Source organism: Syngnathus leptorhynchus, chromosome 22 (assembly GCF_054491065.1).
Source record: "Syngnathus leptorhynchus isolate UIUO chromosome 22, UIUO_Slep, whole genome shotgun sequence".
Taxonomy (NCBI): domain Eukaryota; kingdom Metazoa; phylum Chordata; class Actinopteri; order Syngnathiformes; family Syngnathidae; genus Syngnathus; species Syngnathus leptorhynchus.
Genome location: NC_141216.1, coordinates 4,452,535 through 4,470,745, shown reverse-complemented (window position 1 = coordinate 4,470,745; position 18,211 = coordinate 4,452,535). Strand labels below are relative to the sequence as shown.

The following is an 18,211-nucleotide window of genomic DNA, read 5'->3' as shown; positions in this document are numbered from 1 at the left end:
CCACTACTGGTCGATCACGGGAAAAAGGCAAAATGGACATGTTCATTTTACGCTGGGTTACATACAAGTGAATGGGGGCACTGCCATCTTGCGGTAGCGTCGCGTCATTACACCAGTCGATCGCCAAGCCACTACTGGTCGATATCGGAATATTAGATGGCAGTGCCCCCATTCACTTGTATGTAACCCAGCGTAAAATGAACATGTCCATTTTTCCCTTTCACCAGACGTCCCATATGTACTCTCCACTACCCAAAAAAATAAAAGACGGCGTTTCGCTGGTAAAATGGCTGAATGGCTTTTAACTTGACCCGGTGATTGTGAGAGTATGGTTCGAGTCCCACACGAAGCAGACTTTGAGCTAACGTTTAAATAGTGTAAGGCTGCGGTTCATGCTTTATGAAGCAGTTCATGTAATGACGCCAAGCTACCGCAAGATGGCAGTGCCCCCATTCACTTGTATGTAACTCGGCGTAAAATGAACATGTCCATTTCATTTTTTTCATCATTGCTGTTTCTTTAATATAAATGTCCTTTCGATTCAGTTACAATATGGTTATTAGAACCTAAACATATGAGTACTTTACTGTACATCTGTTTAGTTTAGAATATAATCACATAAACTGGATCAAATAAATACGTACGTCGTACAATATTAAATTTACAGGCTTTTGACTCGATAGTTTATGAATGGGCACTGCCGTCTTGTGGTAGATTAGCGTCATTACATGAACTGCTTTATTGACGATCGTCAAAAGCCCATGTTTGATAATATATTAATTAAATTATATATATATATTATATTAATTAAATTATCTAAAATTATAATCGTTATATTTAATAAAAATAAAACATAATATATAATACTAATATCTTATAACTATATAATATATATATATATATATATATATATATATATATATATATACACACACACACACACACACACAGTATAATATCACATATCAGACATGTGATATGAGACATCTGAAGTATCTCAGATATCTGAGATGTGTATCTGAGATATCTATGTTATCTGAGACGTCTGATATCTCAGATATCTGTGGCATACCTGAGATATCTGTGATACCTGTGATATCTGTGATACCTGTGATATCAGATATCCAGTGAGACAACTTAGTGAGTGAGCATTTTGGGGCATTTTGTCTGTGATCACAGAGATCACAGAATATTATTCAGTCACAGATCGCCATGTGTGCGATATTTGTAATATCTGCAATATCTGTGATATCTGAGAAATCTGAGATATCCTAACCCACAACCCAAAGAATGATTGTGTGCATATGTGCACGCACAAATGCGTTTTGCTTGTGCCATTTCATTGAAGCGTGGGTGTGAAAATGCTCGTGTAGGCAAGGCCAGGGTGGCCTGGTTACATAACTGGCTCCTGGCCAGTAAAAATCTCCCAGTCCGGCCCTGCCTCAAGGCCTGCCGTGACATTGCTGACTCCACTAAAAACGGCTTGTGAGAAAAGGCAACAAACTACACACTACGACTTCTTTGCCTTGCGTGGGTGTATCTAATGAAGGAAACAAGTTTCAAAAGATCACTGTGGACGCATGTGACGTTACCTTTGAACAGTCCGGCTTGCCATAACGGCGACTCCAGCCTCTAATTGCAAGTGGGAGAAAAAGTGGGTCAAACAGTCAAAACGGTCACGGGTGCAGTCTGCTGCTTCCGTTCGCAGCATCCATCCGCATGCTTCCCGGTGTGTGATTGCTTCCTGGAGGTTCCAAGCAAGGAAGTGGGAGGAATGAGACCTTCAAAGGGAGCCCGAGCCGATAATCCGCACTTAATGGCCACGAGCGGCAACTGGGTTTGACAAGCTCGCATCCGGCATTGGCCTCACATTGGAGATGATAACACCAAAACACACCCTTCCAATTCTTTCTTATTTTACAGGACACATTAAGTGTGCACACACTTGAAAAAAGTTTCTTCTTTTTGACTGTGGCGGTAATTGCATCTCTCCTATAATGCAAGCAATGCATTTACTGTTCTTGTGTGACTGATCTGAGTGTATAATGACACACCGGAGCGGCTCTTTTACATGAGACGAAACGTTAGCCCGCGCGAGGCGTCGGCCTGCTGTCCGTGTTTATGCACTTTGCAAGCATGCCAGATAGAGAGCAGCTTTGTGTCAAGTGTGGAACATGTTCCCTCCTTCACTTCCCCCACCTGTACTGTATGAGATGAAGGAGAGGAATGTGAGCGAGAGAAGGACGGAAACAAGGAGGAAAAAAGGGAACAAATCAGACGAGGATGAATAGGAAGCAAAAGGAAAAAGAAGGGAGGATGCGTTTGGGAAGAAAGGGAAGGAGAACTTTGTAGCACCTGTGGAGAGTTGAAAGATTTCCATTTTCATGTATCTTGAGGCAACTTAGACAAATTTGAAAGGATGTCAAACTAGGCCAGATTTGACCCGACAGTACGTAAGGGTTCCTATAAATGCATGTGTGTGTGTGTGTGTGTGTGTGTGTGTGTGGTGAGGCCCACTGTGCACACACACACGCGCGCGCACACACACACACACACTACTAATACATTAGTGCTCACCACTCTATTTTTGCTTAGCCCCGTGTTATAAATGTCAAATCCTCTAATTATATGCGTCAAATGTTACATCCATGACAACTCCAAACGACAGCTCGCAGAAGCCTTTCATTATGGGTCACGTTAAAATAAACACCGTCACACCTTGTTCCTTCAGGAAGACAAAAAAAGAAAGCGACATGGAAAAAGTGCAAGAAGAAAGGAGAGGCCTGTCTTACACGATCAAGCAAAGTCCAAAATACAAATCTTAGGAGAACGCTTGCCGTTCAGCTCAATTTGCAATACATCTGAAGTTTATTAGCTGAACTCCGCCACATCGCCGCATCACAATTTAAGGCAAGATAGTGGTTATACGATTGTGATTTGGAGTATTAAAGTGTCGTGAGAGCGGCATTCTTGGAGTGCAGCCAGTAGGCCGCAATTGGGAAGCATCCATTCAGTGCCTCTTAAATCTGCCCCCCCCGAACACACACTTCTTTTTAGCAGCATATATACAAAAGGCGGCATTGATGCGAGCAAACGCTGACGCTTTTTTTGTGCTCCTCGGCTAGCTGAGGAAGTCCAAAAATGGCAGCACATTTTGTACTCAAGAAGCTACGGATGAATAAAGTCATCGATGGCGTAACGGTGCACATGAGTTGATATAGCCCTTAATCCCTTTAATAATTATTATTTTGTTTTTGTGGTGCGGCAGAAAATACATTGCGACTTGAGCACATCATGCAGGCGTCCTACGCAGCTTTTTGGGGGGGAACTTTGCGCTGGCCGCTCAACCCACAAAAAAAAAGCGTAAGGCCGTTATCTAAAGTGGCTGAGGGCAAATCAAATTCTAATCTGAGTGATAAACACGGATTGAGAAGCAGTGAAAAGCAAACAGGGTCAACATAGTTATTTGGTTTCAAGTCTCTGGAAAAGATCACATGCCCGACAGCATCTTTTTTCTAACTGAATCAAACATTACGTCACAGAAAAAAAAAAAAAAAAATTAACAAAAACATACGTTGACTTTGACCTGCAATGCATCAATTCATCGCGACCAGTTTAAAGCGACTTCAGTGCGAGGGTAGAAAGTGGAAACTAAAACACAAATACCCACGTAGTTCCTCTTGTGGCTTACAAGTGACAAAGGGGATTTGAAAAGCAAAGATGGTAACAACCATTTCAAGATAACTTTCACAAAATGACCGCACAGAAGTCATCCTATTTCTGGTCACAGTGGGCCATGAAGCAGAAGGGGCCTAATTTGGAGGGCAAAAGTGTTTCTTTAATAGATGAAAGAATGAGTAAAGGGAGTAGAGTAGAAAAAAGATATGGCGTGCGTGTGACAGGGCGGGGTCAAAATGACCCAGCCGACCACATGATATGTAAAGTCGGCCTAATTGCAACCTTGAGTTACTGAAATAGCCGAAGCCACTGCGGTAAACACACAGTACGCCGTACAAAGCAGGCAGTGTGCAAAAGGAGAGCGCTTCACTGCTACATAGACATTTTTGCGGACGGCACAAGTGGAGGTTTTTTACGTGCGCTAGCGGAAGGTTACACCTACACAGGGTGGCATTTATTCCAAAACGATGGAGGGAGTTGCAATCAAACACAAACCCTTTCACATTCCTGGTTAAGATGATGATGGTGGCACTCTCCGTCTGTTTGACATCCGCTATGCACCAGGAAGTTGTGTCGCAGCATTATAACTAGCAATCAGACACAAAAAAAAAAACGTTTTTCCAGAAGGAAAACGAACACACTATAAAATTGCATTTTCGAAAAAGATCATGACAGAAGGATTTCATGCCCCAATTCACTTCTGTGCTGCTCCTTCTGCTGTGCTGGCCTTGGCCACGAGGAGGCAGTATAATTGGCCTGCAGACAAAGAATAAAATATTTGTGACTATTGATGCTAACCTGTCCAATTTGGGTTGGCATTTGAGCTACGCGATGTGTCATTCCATTTGTTTATTTTGAGTTAAATTCAAACAATGTGACATTTAACAACTTGACACTTTTTTCTGATGAATTGTACAATGTCTCAGTTTTTGCACTCTGCCCCCCCCCCCCCTTCCCCATACAGTGTTTTACAGCGTCATTACCCAATGATCACTGAGAGATAAGCGATAACTCTTCCAAATAAGGTCATGATTCAACATAATGTGGCGCTAACACGGCGCCCTCGCCACAAAGAGGGGAACTCGCAAGTCGGTGTCAAAGCGTGTTAATGGAGAGCAATGTTTCAAGCGGCGAGCGCGGCTATCAAGGCCTCCCTCTTTCCCGGCGTCTCTCTATCAGTGGTCAAGAGGCTTGAGTCAATAGATGCCAGACTCGCAAATAAACGACGCACCGATCTGCAAACCAGCTGCGGGGTCCGGCGCGTTTGGACGGCAATGTAAACATATATTTTTTCCCCCCCCAAATTGGTCTATGACCGCTTCAAACAGTTAGCGAGGACGTCAATCTGCAAAGGAGGAGGAATGATGAAAACGCTGGAGTGACTGATTATGGAGATAGCTTCTTCCCACTTTCTTTGTTTGTTTTTATAAAGCGAGCAATTGGAGTTTCTTTGGTTGCCAACTCAGGAGCTGGTCACAGCGGAGGTTCCCAGAGTCAGGTCGTTAATGTTTACCGTCCCCCCCCCCCCATTAACTTGCTCGTTTGGGAACGCTTCTGTTTGCTCCGAAATTCAAGTCACACGACATGCCCGTTTGTGTTGGAGTGACAAAAATGGTCCCGAGTGCAAAAAAATATACAAAGGCAGCTTTTCACAGGCCGCGCTTGCGATTTGTGGACGAGACGAAATCATCTCCCTCCGGCTAGTTTAAATAGTAAAACAAAGTAAAAAGGTGTTAAATATCTGGATAAACATCTGCTTTACGATAAAAGACACTAATAAATATGCGTTTGTGTCCGTCCTTGCGTCTACCAAAGCTCTTCTATCAAGCTGATTGACTTGTCCGTTAGCATCTCTTGGCTTGTCACAAACTTGTAGCCAAAGAGTTTCAGCGTGGGCCCGCACACCTTCTGGACCACTTGCACTATTTTGAAGGGCAACTTGAAGCGCCACTTCTCCACTTGCTCGGTGGAGTTCTTCTGAGTGGAGTAAATGCCGCCGGCCTCCTTGGAGGCCTGCGTGCTCTTCAGGATCCAGGCTTTGACCTGGGGCGTGAAGGGGATCCCGGCAAACTTGTACATCTCGGCCGCCTTCCTCATGGGGAAGTGCGCGATGTCCTCGTAGCGCACTAGCATGTAGCGGCCGCGCAGCCACGCCGGCTGCCCGAGGCCCATCTCCGCCGACATCCTGATGCTGTTGCAGTTGCTCTTCAGCTTCTTCACCTCGTCGTCCTCCATGGGCACGTCCCTGTTGTCGGCCCACCGCTTCCAGTTGTCGTATTTGGCGGCGAAGGCCACCATGCGCGAGGCGAGCACCGCCCGAGGATCGCGGACCAGCTGGATGAATTTCACGTCCAGACGAGGGTCCTCGGCCAGAGGACGGAGGGTTTCCAGCTGGCGCACCCTCACCGACTTGATGGCTCTGTGCTCCTTCTCCAGGCACGACTCGGACGCCGTGGTCAGGTTGAGGGGCCCGCAGCGTCTGTTGCTGCACTTGTAGCGCTCAAAGACGCCTTTGACCAAGGGGCCGCAAACCGCCTGCTCGCACAGGGAGCGGCTGGAGCTTCTGCGGAAGAGCGAGGCCGTGACGTGATCCACGGGGAGGGGGTCGATGAAGCGCTCCAGCAGGGAGAAGTCGCACAGGAAGAGTTGGCGGAGCACGTCGCGGTACGCTTTGGCGGCGGCTGTGGCGTTGGTGCCGCCCGTCGCCAGAGTCAGCATCTTTTCCACGTGCCACAGTGGCTCAAAGAGGTAAAACATGTTGTCTCCCTGCTGGTTGAAAAACTCACCCACGAAGGATGAACCGGTTCTGGTGGTGGCCAGGAGGAGAATGTTTTTTCTGCGGCTGGTCTCCGCCGCCATTGGCCGGTAGTCGCTGTAATTCTCCAAGCGCCGCTTCATCAGCGCGAAAGCCGAGCTCAGCTTGCCTTCGGAGGAATCGTTGCGCTTCGAAAGAGCGTTGGCGGATCGGCTGGGCTGTATCGGGGTTTGGGGGGTCTGCTTCAAGGCCAGTTTATCAGAAACCCTGAGACAAGGAATGGAATCACAATCACACCCCGAAATATATATTGTCAGTAAATCTCACGGACTCACCTTGAGATAATGTTGTTCTCCTTTTCGATGATGACCAACGCCAGAAAAAAGACGACGGGTAGGCTGTATTTGATCCTCATTCTCTCGGCTGTGGCGGCGCCCGGGTCCGCTTCTTAATGAGTTCTGCCGATGGCTTAAACTCCGCCCCCGCACCGCCACCGGGGTTGTCTTAACAGGTCTCGCAGTTCTTTGTATTGCCCTCTTGTTCAGAGCGGTTCTTGCGATGTTGCAACCTGTGCATAAAAACAACATCAAAGCTGTGGAAAACAACCAAACGACACATAGGCTGCAATATCCCTTCACAAGTGACACCTTATCTTATCTGCACAAGGATGGGAGCTGACCTAGAGCAGACAGTAGTCAACCTTGCCTCGTAGCAGTCATACCAGTTGCTAATTGGCCTTGTCTGTCTGGCCCCGAGTAGGGCATTCATTCATTGTTCAATAACACTCACTCCTCCCGTCCTTTTGTTTCAAAACCAATTGTGCCAGTTCCAGTCAGAAAGACATAAACAAACAATCACAACTCTTCGTGGAACGTACAATATTTGCAGCAAATGCACAGGAATTGGGAACAATTGTGAAGCACTGGTGTAAATATTCTGGGGTGGGGAGGGGGACATTTTCAGCTCCATCTTGCACCACTCTGCCGCATGCCGCAAACACAAAAGGCCTCTTCACGTAGACTGACCCCCCCCCCACCAAAGGTCAAACCCATCGGGGTCATTCGCACGTCAAAGACGAGATCAGACCACAGGTTCGTCTCAGGTCATGTGACGCCAGAGACAGTCAAGAAAGCCTGCAAAATTGCCGCAGCCCTTTTTGTGGCGCTTCGCGAGGCGAACCCAATTAATTGCCTTTTTTTATTTCTATTTTTTAATACAAAACATTTGCATGCAGTATCTCGATTTTAACTTCTGACTACTTATTTAAATGCCTGAAAACCAATTGGTTAGTAGAGATAATTGAATAATGGAAATAATGTGGTAGAAGTGAGGAACACTATTTCATAACTGTCTGCCAACACTAAATCTTCAAAACAACAAAGACATTGCAAAGGACAAACATGTCACCCTACCTCTAACTGTAGACCTGCTACTGAGGTCCGCCACAGTAATACTGTAGTCATGCGATCTTAATAAAGATTCTAAATTAGAAGTCACACCCTGAGTTGCGCTGTGAGCGGCTCACCACATTACATTAACTTCTTCATTCCCACTCTGACTACTGAATCAGGTGTCCCGTTAGTCGTGTACACGCTCACTCACCATGCTGATGTGTCCACGCTGTTTAATCCGTCAAAACGAGCGCGTCCAACTTGGATTATTAATTCCATGATTTCCTCCACCCACACATAAAAGGTTGTCCAGGAGTCCAAAAGGAGGCATATGCGGGGTTCCGTAATTCCAGTGGAGGAGATGGGGGTCAGACTGTGCGCTGATCTGAATGAAAAAAGTTTTCGGACCAACTGTTTGCCCCTGGTCGGATGACGTACAGAGAGACCTCCCATAGAAAAAGTGAATGATCTAAAAAAAGAAAAGCAAAAAAACCTAGACAATAAATGTATAACGTGCACATTTACGCAAAAACATGCCACCAAACTGCAGGTAAAATTTTACTTCACAGATTTTGCCACAACGTTCCGTCTTCAATGATTGTTTTATGCAAGTTCAATATAGTCACAACAATGGCGAATTGGCTCCCTCTAGTGGGGTAAACTTTGTAACTGAATGAGGTGTCGATGCACTTGCACAAAGAAATAGAGCTCAATTTACAAATGCAACCAATAACGTTTTAATAATTTTAATAATAATTTCCACCTATTTTTATTATCTTCTTTATGACGCCTTCTACTCGACTTTTAAGAACTACATTTCCCAACAGCTCGTCGCGCCGCGATGACGTCACCAAGAATCTTCACGAAGCTTGCAAAACAATTGCGTCAGAAGCTCGCGCAACATCATTCTCTGTGGTTAGATCTTGACAACAAGGTGAACGCACATCTTCGTAAGTAACATTCACTTACCGCCTTATCGATATTGTAGAGCGTAATTTACCAACGTTTGCATAGTTGATGCATTCAGACTTTGTCTCTATGTGTCACATGTCAATAAACTGTACGTCACGCAAACGAATGTCCGATTGCGTTTGTCACGGCTTCTATTGTAGTTTCGACATTTATCACCGAGCTGGGTGTTGTTTTTCAAGGCTGACGAACAAACGAAACCATGCTTGTGGCAAGACTGACATGCCTGAGGAGCCTCCCCCCACTCGCCGCCGCGCTCCGTCCCGGGCTAACCAACGGCTCCGCCGCCCTAAGGTCGTCCACCCTCAACTTGAAGCCATGCCTAACCCACTTCACGCCCCAGCAGGTAACTCACTCACCCTGTGGTGCAATGACAAACCTGTTCGGATTCTAATACAACAGACGTTTCCAGTCTCACAATATGTTTCAGTACGTTCTGCATCAGAAACTGGTTTTGTTTTGGCCAGGGTTTTTCCTCAAAGGCCAGATTTGGTTTCCGCCGGGCGAAGACGACCAGAGATCAACTCAAGGAGGCGGCTTTCGAGCCGGCCACGGGCACGGCTTTAAAAAGTGAGAAGAGCGGGAAGAGGAGGGGGAATTGCCATGTTTCTGGAAAGAGTAGCTTGCCCTGTAAAACAGACCTCATCTCCTCAATGTGATATGTGTTCAGTCGACAGCATGGGAAGAATGATTCTAGCTGGCGGTGCAGCAGTGGGCCTGGGAGCTTTATGCTACTACGGCATGGGGATGTCCAATGAGATTGGTGCCATTGAGAAAGCAGTGTGAGTAAATAGTGGCTCCTTCAACTTAACTTATACTGTTTCCTTGTCATTTCTAACACTTTGCCTTACCTTACAATTACATTCATTTCACACTCTGCTTCCTTCCTTCATTTTTGAAGGGTCTGTCCCTATGCTGCACAAGTTGTTTAAATGTTTTGTTTTTAACATTCTTTCCCCCTTCTTTTGTGCAGGATCTGGCCTCAGTATGTGAAAGACCGAATCCATTCCACTTACATGTACTTTGCGGGCAGCGTCGGACTGACGGCTCTGTCGGCGCTCGCGGTGAATCGAACCCCGGCGCTCATGGGACTCATGATGAGAGGCTCCTGGATGGTGAGGATCACTGCAAAGAACATTGGGGTATCAGCGTCAGTAGAGTCACAGAGGCCTTTTATTCCTTTCAGGCTATCGGAGCTACGTTTGCTGCCATGATCGGCGCCGGCATGCTGGTCCGATCCATTTCGTATGAGCACAGCCCGGTGCCCAAGCACCTGGCCTGGATGCTGCATGCAGGTACGTGCATGCACCACTAGAGGGCAGGAATGTAGTCTCAAATAATGTTGCCCAACCTCTTGCTCTGAATATTTTTCCATCTAGGTGTGATGGGTGCTGTGGTGGCTCCGCTCACTCTCCTGGGAGGACCCCTGATGGTGCGGGCCGCTTGGTACACGGCGGGTATTGTGGGCGGCCTGTCCACGGTGGCCATGTGCGCCCCCAGTGAAAAGTTCCTCAACATGGGCGGACCCCTGGCCGTCGGCTTCGGGCTGGTCTTCGCTTCCTCTATTGGTGAGTGCACACAAACGCGTACAAGATGGATACTTGAAGTGGGAAGATGACATCTAACTCCACGAGCAGGGTCCATGTTCCTGCCACCCACCTCGGCGTTCGGAGCCGGCTTGTACTCTGTGGCCATTTACGGCGGCCTGGTCCTCTTCAGCATGTTCCTGCTCTACGACACGCAGAAGGTCGTCAAGAAAGCCGAGACGCATCCGTTCTACGGAGTGCAAAAATACGACCCCATTAACGCGTACGTCTGAGCCAAACGGCGACCGATTACCGTCTATTGTTTTTGCATTAATCGTTCTTTCTCTGTGTTCTTTCCAGGTGTATGGGGATTTACATGGACACGCTGAACATCTTCACCAGGCTGGTGATGATCCTGGCAAATGGCGGCGGCGGCAGAAGGAAGTGAACAACCAAAGGAGTTTTCTTTTTTTTTTTCTTTTCTTTCCACAGAGCTATCTAGTGTTCTGAGTTAGCAACAAACAAGGTGTTTGGGTTTTTATCGCAAGCAGTCTCTAAAGACATGGTAAAGAAGTTGCAACAAAACACTTAAAGGCAGAGGCCTCAGTCATGGTAGAATTGATTCATTTCTGCACGTCATCCGTCGTTCATTAACATTTTGTATTTATTGTCGAATACGGATCTGTTCGGAGTCTGTTTGTAAGGGAACAGTGGAATTCAATAAATGATTCACATTGATAACATTTGTCCTTATTTTGACTTTTAATTTTAAAGGTCAATTTGTGCGATCTAGTTGTCTAGATCACAAAGATTTTATTAGTCCTTATAAAATGTTCATCATGGTATATTAAAATAAGACTACTCACCAAGTGACGATGCATAATAGACATCACAGAGACGTTTGCACAGCAACACTGCTACCTAGTGGTAAATTAAAAGTATTGTTAATATGCATCATAACAAAGGAAACTTTAACCCCAAAGCATGCTGATACTTAATTTTCAGTCTTCTGTGTATTTGGACTTTCATTTTGGATTTTGTAAAGGCAGTATTGATTACCTTATTTACACTTGCTTTTGCATTACGCACGCACATAGAGTGCAGATGACAAAGGCTTAGGGGCACACAATAATCCTCTTGTCCTCCATCTGGTTGCTTCGCTCAAATTAAAGCCTCCCAACCAAGCAAGGACACTCGGAGCAGATGCAAACAACTGCAGCTAAATGCGATAAAGGTGCATGCATCTGGATCCCACAACTTTACAATAATGACACATATTTAACAGTTTCTAATGTTTGACTTGTCACTCCTCATTCTAACCTTCCCATGTAATGTTTCCAAAACCATACTTTAAAAAAAAAAGACGTTAGTAACTAATAACTTATTTGAATTACAAAATATATAATCAAAACAAAATAATAAAAATTGTGTATATAAAGCATGCAATGCATCAACAAATGCAGGTGGTCTTTTAGGTCTAACGCAATTTTTACAACCTGAATGTTTCCGATCCCAAATGATTCTGCATTGTGATTGGCTAACATAATTGAGCGTCAAATGCTATTTTTGTTCTGCACTTGCTAATTTTCAAACCCCGCTGACACCAATTAAACATGTTAACGTTGGGCTGAGGTGTAAAAACTCTGCACGTGCAATCAATATTTGGATGCAAATGAAATGCCCATGAAATGTGATAACAAAAAATGTCAATAAATTCATTTTTCCTGCTTGTGATTTGTGGCTGAGGTTTATTTATTTATATATTTTTTTATCAATTTCTTCTACGCTGACACAATTGGTGCCAAGAAGCAAATTGGATGGCTGCTAAAAAAGAGGCAGTGTAAAAGAGGCGTGGCTGACTTTTTGTGCGCATGCAAAGGTGTGAGCTGTTGCGTCGGCAGCGTAGTATGCGCAGAGAAGGGATGCGTCACTGGATTAGCGAGTCCCAGCTTTTTCTTGAGCTGCCTGAAGAAGGGCACACAGCTCGCCGCCCGACCAACCAAGCGCCCGCCAGCCCCCCAAAGCCTTCCACATGAGCCAACCGGGCCTCGGTGCCCCACCAGGATGACGCTAGAGAAGAAAACGTCGGCTTTCACCTTTGTTCTCCTCCTGCACTTCAGTTTGGGTAAGACTTGTTTTCGCGTGGATAAGACTTCTTAGGCAGGCGCTTAATCCCTTCTGGGATGGTCCATCTTTAGTGCGCCGCTCTTCAGAAAGGTTTATTTTGCATTTGAATTTGATTAAAAGCATCATTTTACACTGTTTTTCCTCACCGCTGCTTTCGCCTCCTGCTTTGTTTCTAGCAAGTAAGTTACTCTAACGATTATCGGTGTCAATGTTGCTCATTTGATCCTCACTCGGCTTTCCGATGAAGGACAATCGGACTACGCTCCGTATTTCTACGACAATGGACCCAGCGGTACAAATGGGAACATGGCTTTGTTCAGCATCTCTGAGGACACCCCGGTCGGTACGAGATGAATTTTCTACTTGATCTGATTCGATTTGTTTTTGTCGGATGGATGATTGATAACGTGTTTTACCGTGCTTTTATTTCCAGGCACGCAGATTTATGTCCTCAACGGCAGCGATCCCGAGGGCGATCCCATCCGATACGGTCTGACGTTCCAAATGGGCTCCACGGAGTATTTTAGGGTGGATCCCAAGTCTGGAAACGTGACTCTCGTTCTGGAGCTGGATCGAGAGGTGAGCCCTTAGGGTGATCTTGGGATGTTTGCTGCAATTGACAAAATGTTTATTTTGTAGAAACAAGATGAGATTTCTGTGCTCGTTAGCATCACGGATGGGCGGAATAAAGTAAGTGAGCAAAGGCGGGTTACCATTTTCCGAAAGCCGAGAGGTTCTAGTTGTCTTGTGTTTTGTTTTCAGGTGGTTGAAAACGTGAGAGTGTTTGTCACCGACGCTAACGACGAATCGCCCCGGTTCCAAAATTTGCCTTTTATCGTCGATATCGCCGAGGTAGGACTGATCTGAAACAATGACAAAAGTATATAAAAAAAATGTCACACATTTTGATGGTGGTTTCTTCAGGATGTCATGGCTGGCAGCAGCATTTACCGAGTCCTGGCGCGGGATAAAGATCTGGGCTCAGGAGGTAGCGTCTCCTATTCCCTGCAGGTGAGCTTCCAGCCTTCACAGTTATGCAGATGAGCCTGCAGCTTGATCATATTGAGCGTGAGAAGTGGGATTTATATTTGCATTTGAATTTCAAGAAAGCTGCCCTATTTCGCAGAGGCACACTTTTGTCTTGATCGGATTCGGGTCACTTTCTTCCTTTTGAAATTGGATTTTCAATTTCTTTAGTGGAGTTTGCGGGGGCAGCACACTAAAGAGGGGGGGAAAGATAGCGAGACTTAACGCGCCGTCGCCTCCTCCGAGTTAGATGAGTTGGGATGGAAAGAACAACAACAAAAAGGTCATTTGAGTGATGGAATATCGCGTGGCGGGAAAAGATTAATCTCATACCGAGTGAGCAGTTTGTAAATGTGTGACTTGGGTGGATTAAATTTTAATTACATTTTGCATTGACAGCTTAACAAGGGTTTACGTTTGTTCTGTTCTAGCAAGCCAACACGAGTGACAAACGTCTGTCGCTGATCACAGTAACCAAAATTTGAACCCCTTGTCTGTCATCAGCCGACGCCGTTTTCCAAGTTCGCCATCGACGCCCACAGCGGGATCCTGAGAGTGAAACCCGGGGAACGGCTGGACTACGAGACCACGCCCACGCACTTTGTGACAGTGGTGGCCAAGGTCAGACAAGTCAAGGTTCGCAGACCCAAAGAAATTCAAATAAAAGTTCCTCCTACTGTTTTCCTCAGGACGGAGGAGGAAGTTTGAAGGGCAAACTTCAGGTTTTGTCCTCCACAGCCACCATAACGGTCAACGTCCTCGATGCCCAAGACATGCCTCCAATTTTTGTAGGAACGCCTTACTTTGGCTATATCTACGAAGTCTCCGTTCCTGTAAGTTTTCTCGCGGTTGGCTACACTAACCCGGAACGAAACACGAGTTTGATCCGACTGTTGTCATTTAGGGCTCAGAGATATTCACCGTGTACGCTAGAGACGGCGATCAAGGGAATCCCAATCCCATTTATTATTCCATCATGGATGGTAAAAGCAACGTCGTGCACTGGGATCACTCTCGAACAGTCTAGCCACGATAACACTTCACGTCTTTTACAGGAAGTGACGGCGTCTTTGACATCAACAGCACCAGCGGATGCATCACCTTGACAACGCACCCATCCCTGCTCAAAAACGAACTCTACGAAATTAAAGTCAAGGTAGCTTCTGACAATATTTACATGAACAATTTGGTTATTTATGAGCGTGTAATGTTCCCGACCAGGCATCTGAGGTAGGAGCCGAAGATCTGCTTCAGGACTACAACATCGCCGTGGTGACAATACGAGTGGTGGATCTCAATAACCATCCGCCCACGTTTTACGGCGAGAACGGGCCGCAGAGCAAGTTCGAGGTCACCATGTACGAGCACCCTCCTTCGGGCGAGATCCTGCGCGGGTTCAAGATCACCGTTAACGATTCTGATCAAGTAGGTTGGCTCAGAAGCAGGCTTGTTATTTGGATGTATTCCCTCCATTTTCTAACTTCTTATCATGTCTGTCATTTTTATTCCCAAGGGGGCAAACGCCAAATTCAAACTGAGACTGGTGGGTCCGAGCCGCGTTCTCCGAGTGGTGCCCCAGACAGTCCTGAATGAAGCCCAGGTGACCATTATCGTGGAGGACACTTCCGGCATTGACTACGAAAAGGGACCAACGCTCTCATTTAAGGTCGGGATTGAAAATGATATTATGGCATTAGGATATTTTGATGATGAAACCTTTGTTTATAAATAAAATGAAGTATTATTATTACAGCTATTGGCGGTGGAGCTCGACACTCCGGAGCGCTTCAGCGCGACGGCGGACATTGTGATCAACCTCCTGGACACTAATGACAACACTCCCAAATTTACGTCCGAGTATTACATCACCAGGGTCGCAGAGAACTCGCCCGGAGGCACCAGTGTTTCCACTGTTACAGTCAGTCACCCTCTTTTCTGACATTAACTTTGATTCCAAACAACAATCTGAATTTTATCCCGCTTCTTCTGCCAGGCGAATGATCCCGATTCAGGACCCTGGGGTGAAGTCAAATACAGCATTTATGGATCAGGATCAGATTTGTAAGTAAATTCGATTAGATGTTTAACGACTGCTTTCGCATGTAGAGATCTGGAAGCGACGGTCCTGATCCACGATTAGCTTTCCGAATCAAAAAGAGAAGAGGAAAACCGGGTTTATTCGGCTACAGCTCTATCCAAACAGCCTCGCTCCTAAGATGGCTGCAAGATTCCCGCTCATCTCCTAATTGGATTGGAGAGTTAAAAATAGTTGGCCATCTCGCGTCGGAAGAGCCAATTAACAAACAGGCTGACAGCTGGAGCCCGAGACATGGAGTTGTGGCAAGGCGAGAACGTGTACGGGTGTTGAAGTGCAAATTTATGCTCCTCTGTAGGCGACCACCTGAGTTCATTGTGTGAAAGTTAGCGGTTTGCAAGAGACTTGTGAGTTATCACAGTGAATAAAATGGCAGTAAGCCTTAGTGTTGAAACACATCCGGATAAATAACGTATTTATTTCGTTAGATTTTGGTGAATTTTAGACTATATCGCGCAGGTTTTCCATCCACCCGTCGACGGGCCTCATCTCCACGCAGCCGTGGACAACGTTGGACGCTGAGGTTCGCTCCAAGTTTAACTTCTACGTGAAGGCGCAAGACTCGGAGGGAAAGTATAGCCTGGCCGAGGTCTTTGTCACCGTGCTCGACATGAATGACCACTGGCCTGAATTTGAGGAGCCGCTACTAGAGAAGACTATGATCATCGGAACGCCCGTCAAAGTAGAGGTTCGTGATGAAGTATTTAGTAGGGTGTGTATAAAAAAGGAATACGGTCAACTTTTGCTCGAGTAGATAAAATGTCTGGCTACGACTGCTCCGCTCGCAGGCGGTGGACGACGACGCAGAGTCTCCAAACAACGTCGTGGAGTACTGCATCATGACGGCGGATCCCGACAACGCGTTTGACATCGATGCCGAAACGGGCGAGATCAAGCTAAAGCCGTACATCACGTCCATGGAGATAGTAAACAACATCACTATGGAGAAGGCCTGCAAATGGTCGCTGGTGGTCGAGGCGCGAGACCAAGGTTCTCCGTCTTTCAGCACCACCGCCGTAGTCAACATTGACATCACAGAAGCGGTAAGACTACGCTAACTCTGGACGCTCGCGGCTGCTGCTATCGCCCTTCTGCATTTATACGCAACGATACGTGTTCACCTGTGTGTTCATCACGTCATTCCGCATGTTGATGATTGTTTGTTTCTGGTCTTGTGTGTTGTGCATCGTGCTTTCCAGGTCAAGGGACGCATTGTTTCGTACTTCCTGGGCCTCAGCAAGCGTCCGCTGACCGTTTTTGGAATTTGTTTCAGCCTTGTCGTGACCCTCGTTTTACTAACCGTCTGCATATCCACAGTCCTGTACTGTAACGCAGTGAAAAAGTCCAGAATCAACCCAGAGAGTAACTATATCAAAGTAGTCCGCAGAACCAAGTGAGGGAAGGGATACCTCCGGGTCCCGTCTTTGTTTCTCGGTTTTCTCAGTCTTAGCCGACAAAATATATTTCCTTTTGTCTATAACGCGTAAGTCCCATGGCAGCTTGTCGCCAGGCAGAATTTGCGGGAAACAATTGCGTGGGTAGTTTAGAGACTGATTGATGTAAATGGCAGAGCTTTTTTCCATCATAGAACAAATTGCTGCCAAATATTTTCCATTTGGCCTTAAAGTTTTTCTTACACAAATATGCTCCAGGGCTCTGGTTTTATGACGGACGCATCATCCCTCATATCAGTTCCATGCCAAAGTCAAATCACGTTCCTCTGCCAGTGCTTCGCTTATCAATCTATTGCACGCTTCCAATGACGCTTGGATGATTCCGATTCTATTTGTGATCTTTTACAGATTCCTCTAAAGGGGCCTATGGCGGCCTTTTTAATGAAAAGCAGGGACAACCCCATGAAAGCGTTGGGCATGCTTACGTTCATTATTAGCTTGTTGGTAGGAGCGACCGTTCTCATCTCCACGGCTATGTACATGCGCAACGCCAAGTCCCAAAACAGGGTGACGCCTGCGCGCCGCATCATCAAGAGGAGACCCAGGCATCGGCAGCCCTGGAGTTTCAACATGCCTGCGTTTAAAAATCGCAACTCCTCCGAGAAGTTCCTCATGGAGGATCTGGAGGGATCCCCCAAGCAGAAGAGCGGCGCTCAGAAAGCGAGGCCGCCACCGCCGCCCTGCGCCCCGCGTCTGCCCCCGCCGGCCCCGGCCAACTACCGACCCCCCGAGTGGTCCCGTGCTGTCCCCACCATATCTGGAGCCTTGTCCTCCAAAGGCTCAAAGAAAGGCAACTCGTGTCGTCGCAAGGAGAGCAATATGAGCTCTGCGCTGGTTTCCGAGTTGAAAATGAGGCTGGAGCAGAAAATTATAGAAAACAATCAAGGTTACTATTAAGTACTCACATATTTAAGATAAACTGAACATCATTGGTAGCTAGATTACATCTTTTTATCTGTGAGATTAAAAATAGTAAAAAGGCTATTTTGAACATTTAAGGCAGAGAAAGTAAATACTCAAGCAAAGTACAGATAACTCGAGAGCTAAAGATAATCACTACACTGCCATCTCGAGGAGGATCGCATTTTACCCACGGAGATTTCCAGATACTGTCTAATGTGTTTTTGTGACTGCAAAGACACCCCCCCCCCCCACACACACACACACACATATTATACACACATTTATAT

General features: G+C 46.2%; 3 protein-coding genes across 3 annotated transcripts; 2 read left to right on the top strand and 1 right to left on the bottom strand.

Annotated features, from left to right (window-relative positions):
- Positions 1-4,639: 4,639 nt before the first annotated feature.
- chst3b (carbohydrate (chondroitin 6) sulfotransferase 3b) lies at positions 4,640-6,914 on the bottom strand. Its single transcript, XM_085904846.1, has 2 exons — positions 6,769-6,914; positions 4,640-6,700 (listed from the first exon to the last, which is right to left on the bottom strand). Exons 1-2 carry the CDS (start codon positions 6,846-6,848, stop codon positions 5,485-5,487), a joined length of 1,296 nt encoding a protein of 431 aa, XP_085760972.1. The 5' UTR covers positions 6,849-6,914; the 3' UTR covers positions 4,640-5,484.
- A 1,754-nt stretch (positions 6,915-8,668) lies between these two features.
- Positions 8,669-11,060, top strand: ghitm (growth hormone inducible transmembrane protein). The gene is made up of 9 exons (XM_085904847.1): positions 8,669-8,774; positions 8,976-9,139; positions 9,261-9,363; positions 9,464-9,575; positions 9,767-9,908; positions 9,980-10,088; positions 10,173-10,361; positions 10,431-10,602; positions 10,680-11,060. The coding sequence occupies exons 2-9, from the start codon at positions 8,996-8,998 to the stop codon at positions 10,765-10,767; spliced, it is 1,059 nt and encodes a 352-aa protein (XP_085760973.1). The 5' UTR covers positions 8,669-8,774; positions 8,976-8,995; the 3' UTR covers positions 10,768-11,060.
- Positions 11,061-12,383: 1,323 nt separating this feature from the next.
- On the top strand, positions 12,384-17,918 carry LOC147039519 (cadherin-related family member 1a). The gene is made up of 18 exons (XM_085904849.1): positions 12,384-12,444; positions 12,623-12,625; positions 12,694-12,789; positions 12,880-13,025; positions 13,086-13,136; positions 13,209-13,298; positions 13,371-13,457; positions 13,977-14,093; positions 14,162-14,305; positions 14,377-14,455; positions 14,528-14,628; positions 14,694-14,897; positions 14,986-15,138; positions 15,226-15,390; positions 15,466-15,533; positions 16,027-16,255; positions 16,356-16,610; positions 17,370-17,918. The coding sequence occupies exons 1-18, from the start codon at positions 12,384-12,386 to the stop codon at positions 17,916-17,918; spliced, it is 2,598 nt and encodes an 865-aa protein (XP_085760975.1).
- The last annotated feature ends 293 nt before the right edge of the window (positions 17,919-18,211 follow it).

Bases quoted from the DNA above. Each gene is read 5' to 3' on its own strand.
- chst3b (XM_085904846.1), bottom strand. From the start codon at position 6,848: ATGAGGATCAAATACAGCCTACCCGTCGTCTTTTTTCTGGCGTTGGTC. The intron at 6,701-6,768 runs GTGAGTCCGTGA...TCCTTGTCTCAG, and splicing joins GAGAACAACATTATCTCAAG to GGTTTCTGATAAACTGGCCT.
- ghitm (XM_085904847.1), top strand. From the start codon at position 8,996: ATGCTTGTGGCAAGACTGACATGCCTGAGGAGCCTCCCCCCACTCGCC. The intron at 9,576-9,766 runs GTGAGTAAATAG...TCTTTTGTGCAG, and splicing joins GGTGCCATTGAGAAAGCAGT to GATCTGGCCTCAGTATGTGA. The intron at 9,909-9,979 runs GTGAGGATCACT...TATTCCTTTCAG, and splicing joins TGATGAGAGGCTCCTGGATG to GCTATCGGAGCTACGTTTGC.
- LOC147039519 (XM_085904849.1), top strand. From the start codon at position 12,384: ATGACGCTAGAGAAGAAAACGTCGGCTTTCACCTTTGTTCTCCTCCTG. The intron at 15,391-15,465 runs GTCAGTCACCCT...TTCTTCTGCCAG, and splicing joins CCAGTGTTTCCACTGTTACA to GCGAATGATCCCGATTCAGG. The intron at 15,534-16,026 runs GTAAGTAAATTC...TATATCGCGCAG, and splicing joins TATGGATCAGGATCAGATTT to GTTTTCCATCCACCCGTCGA.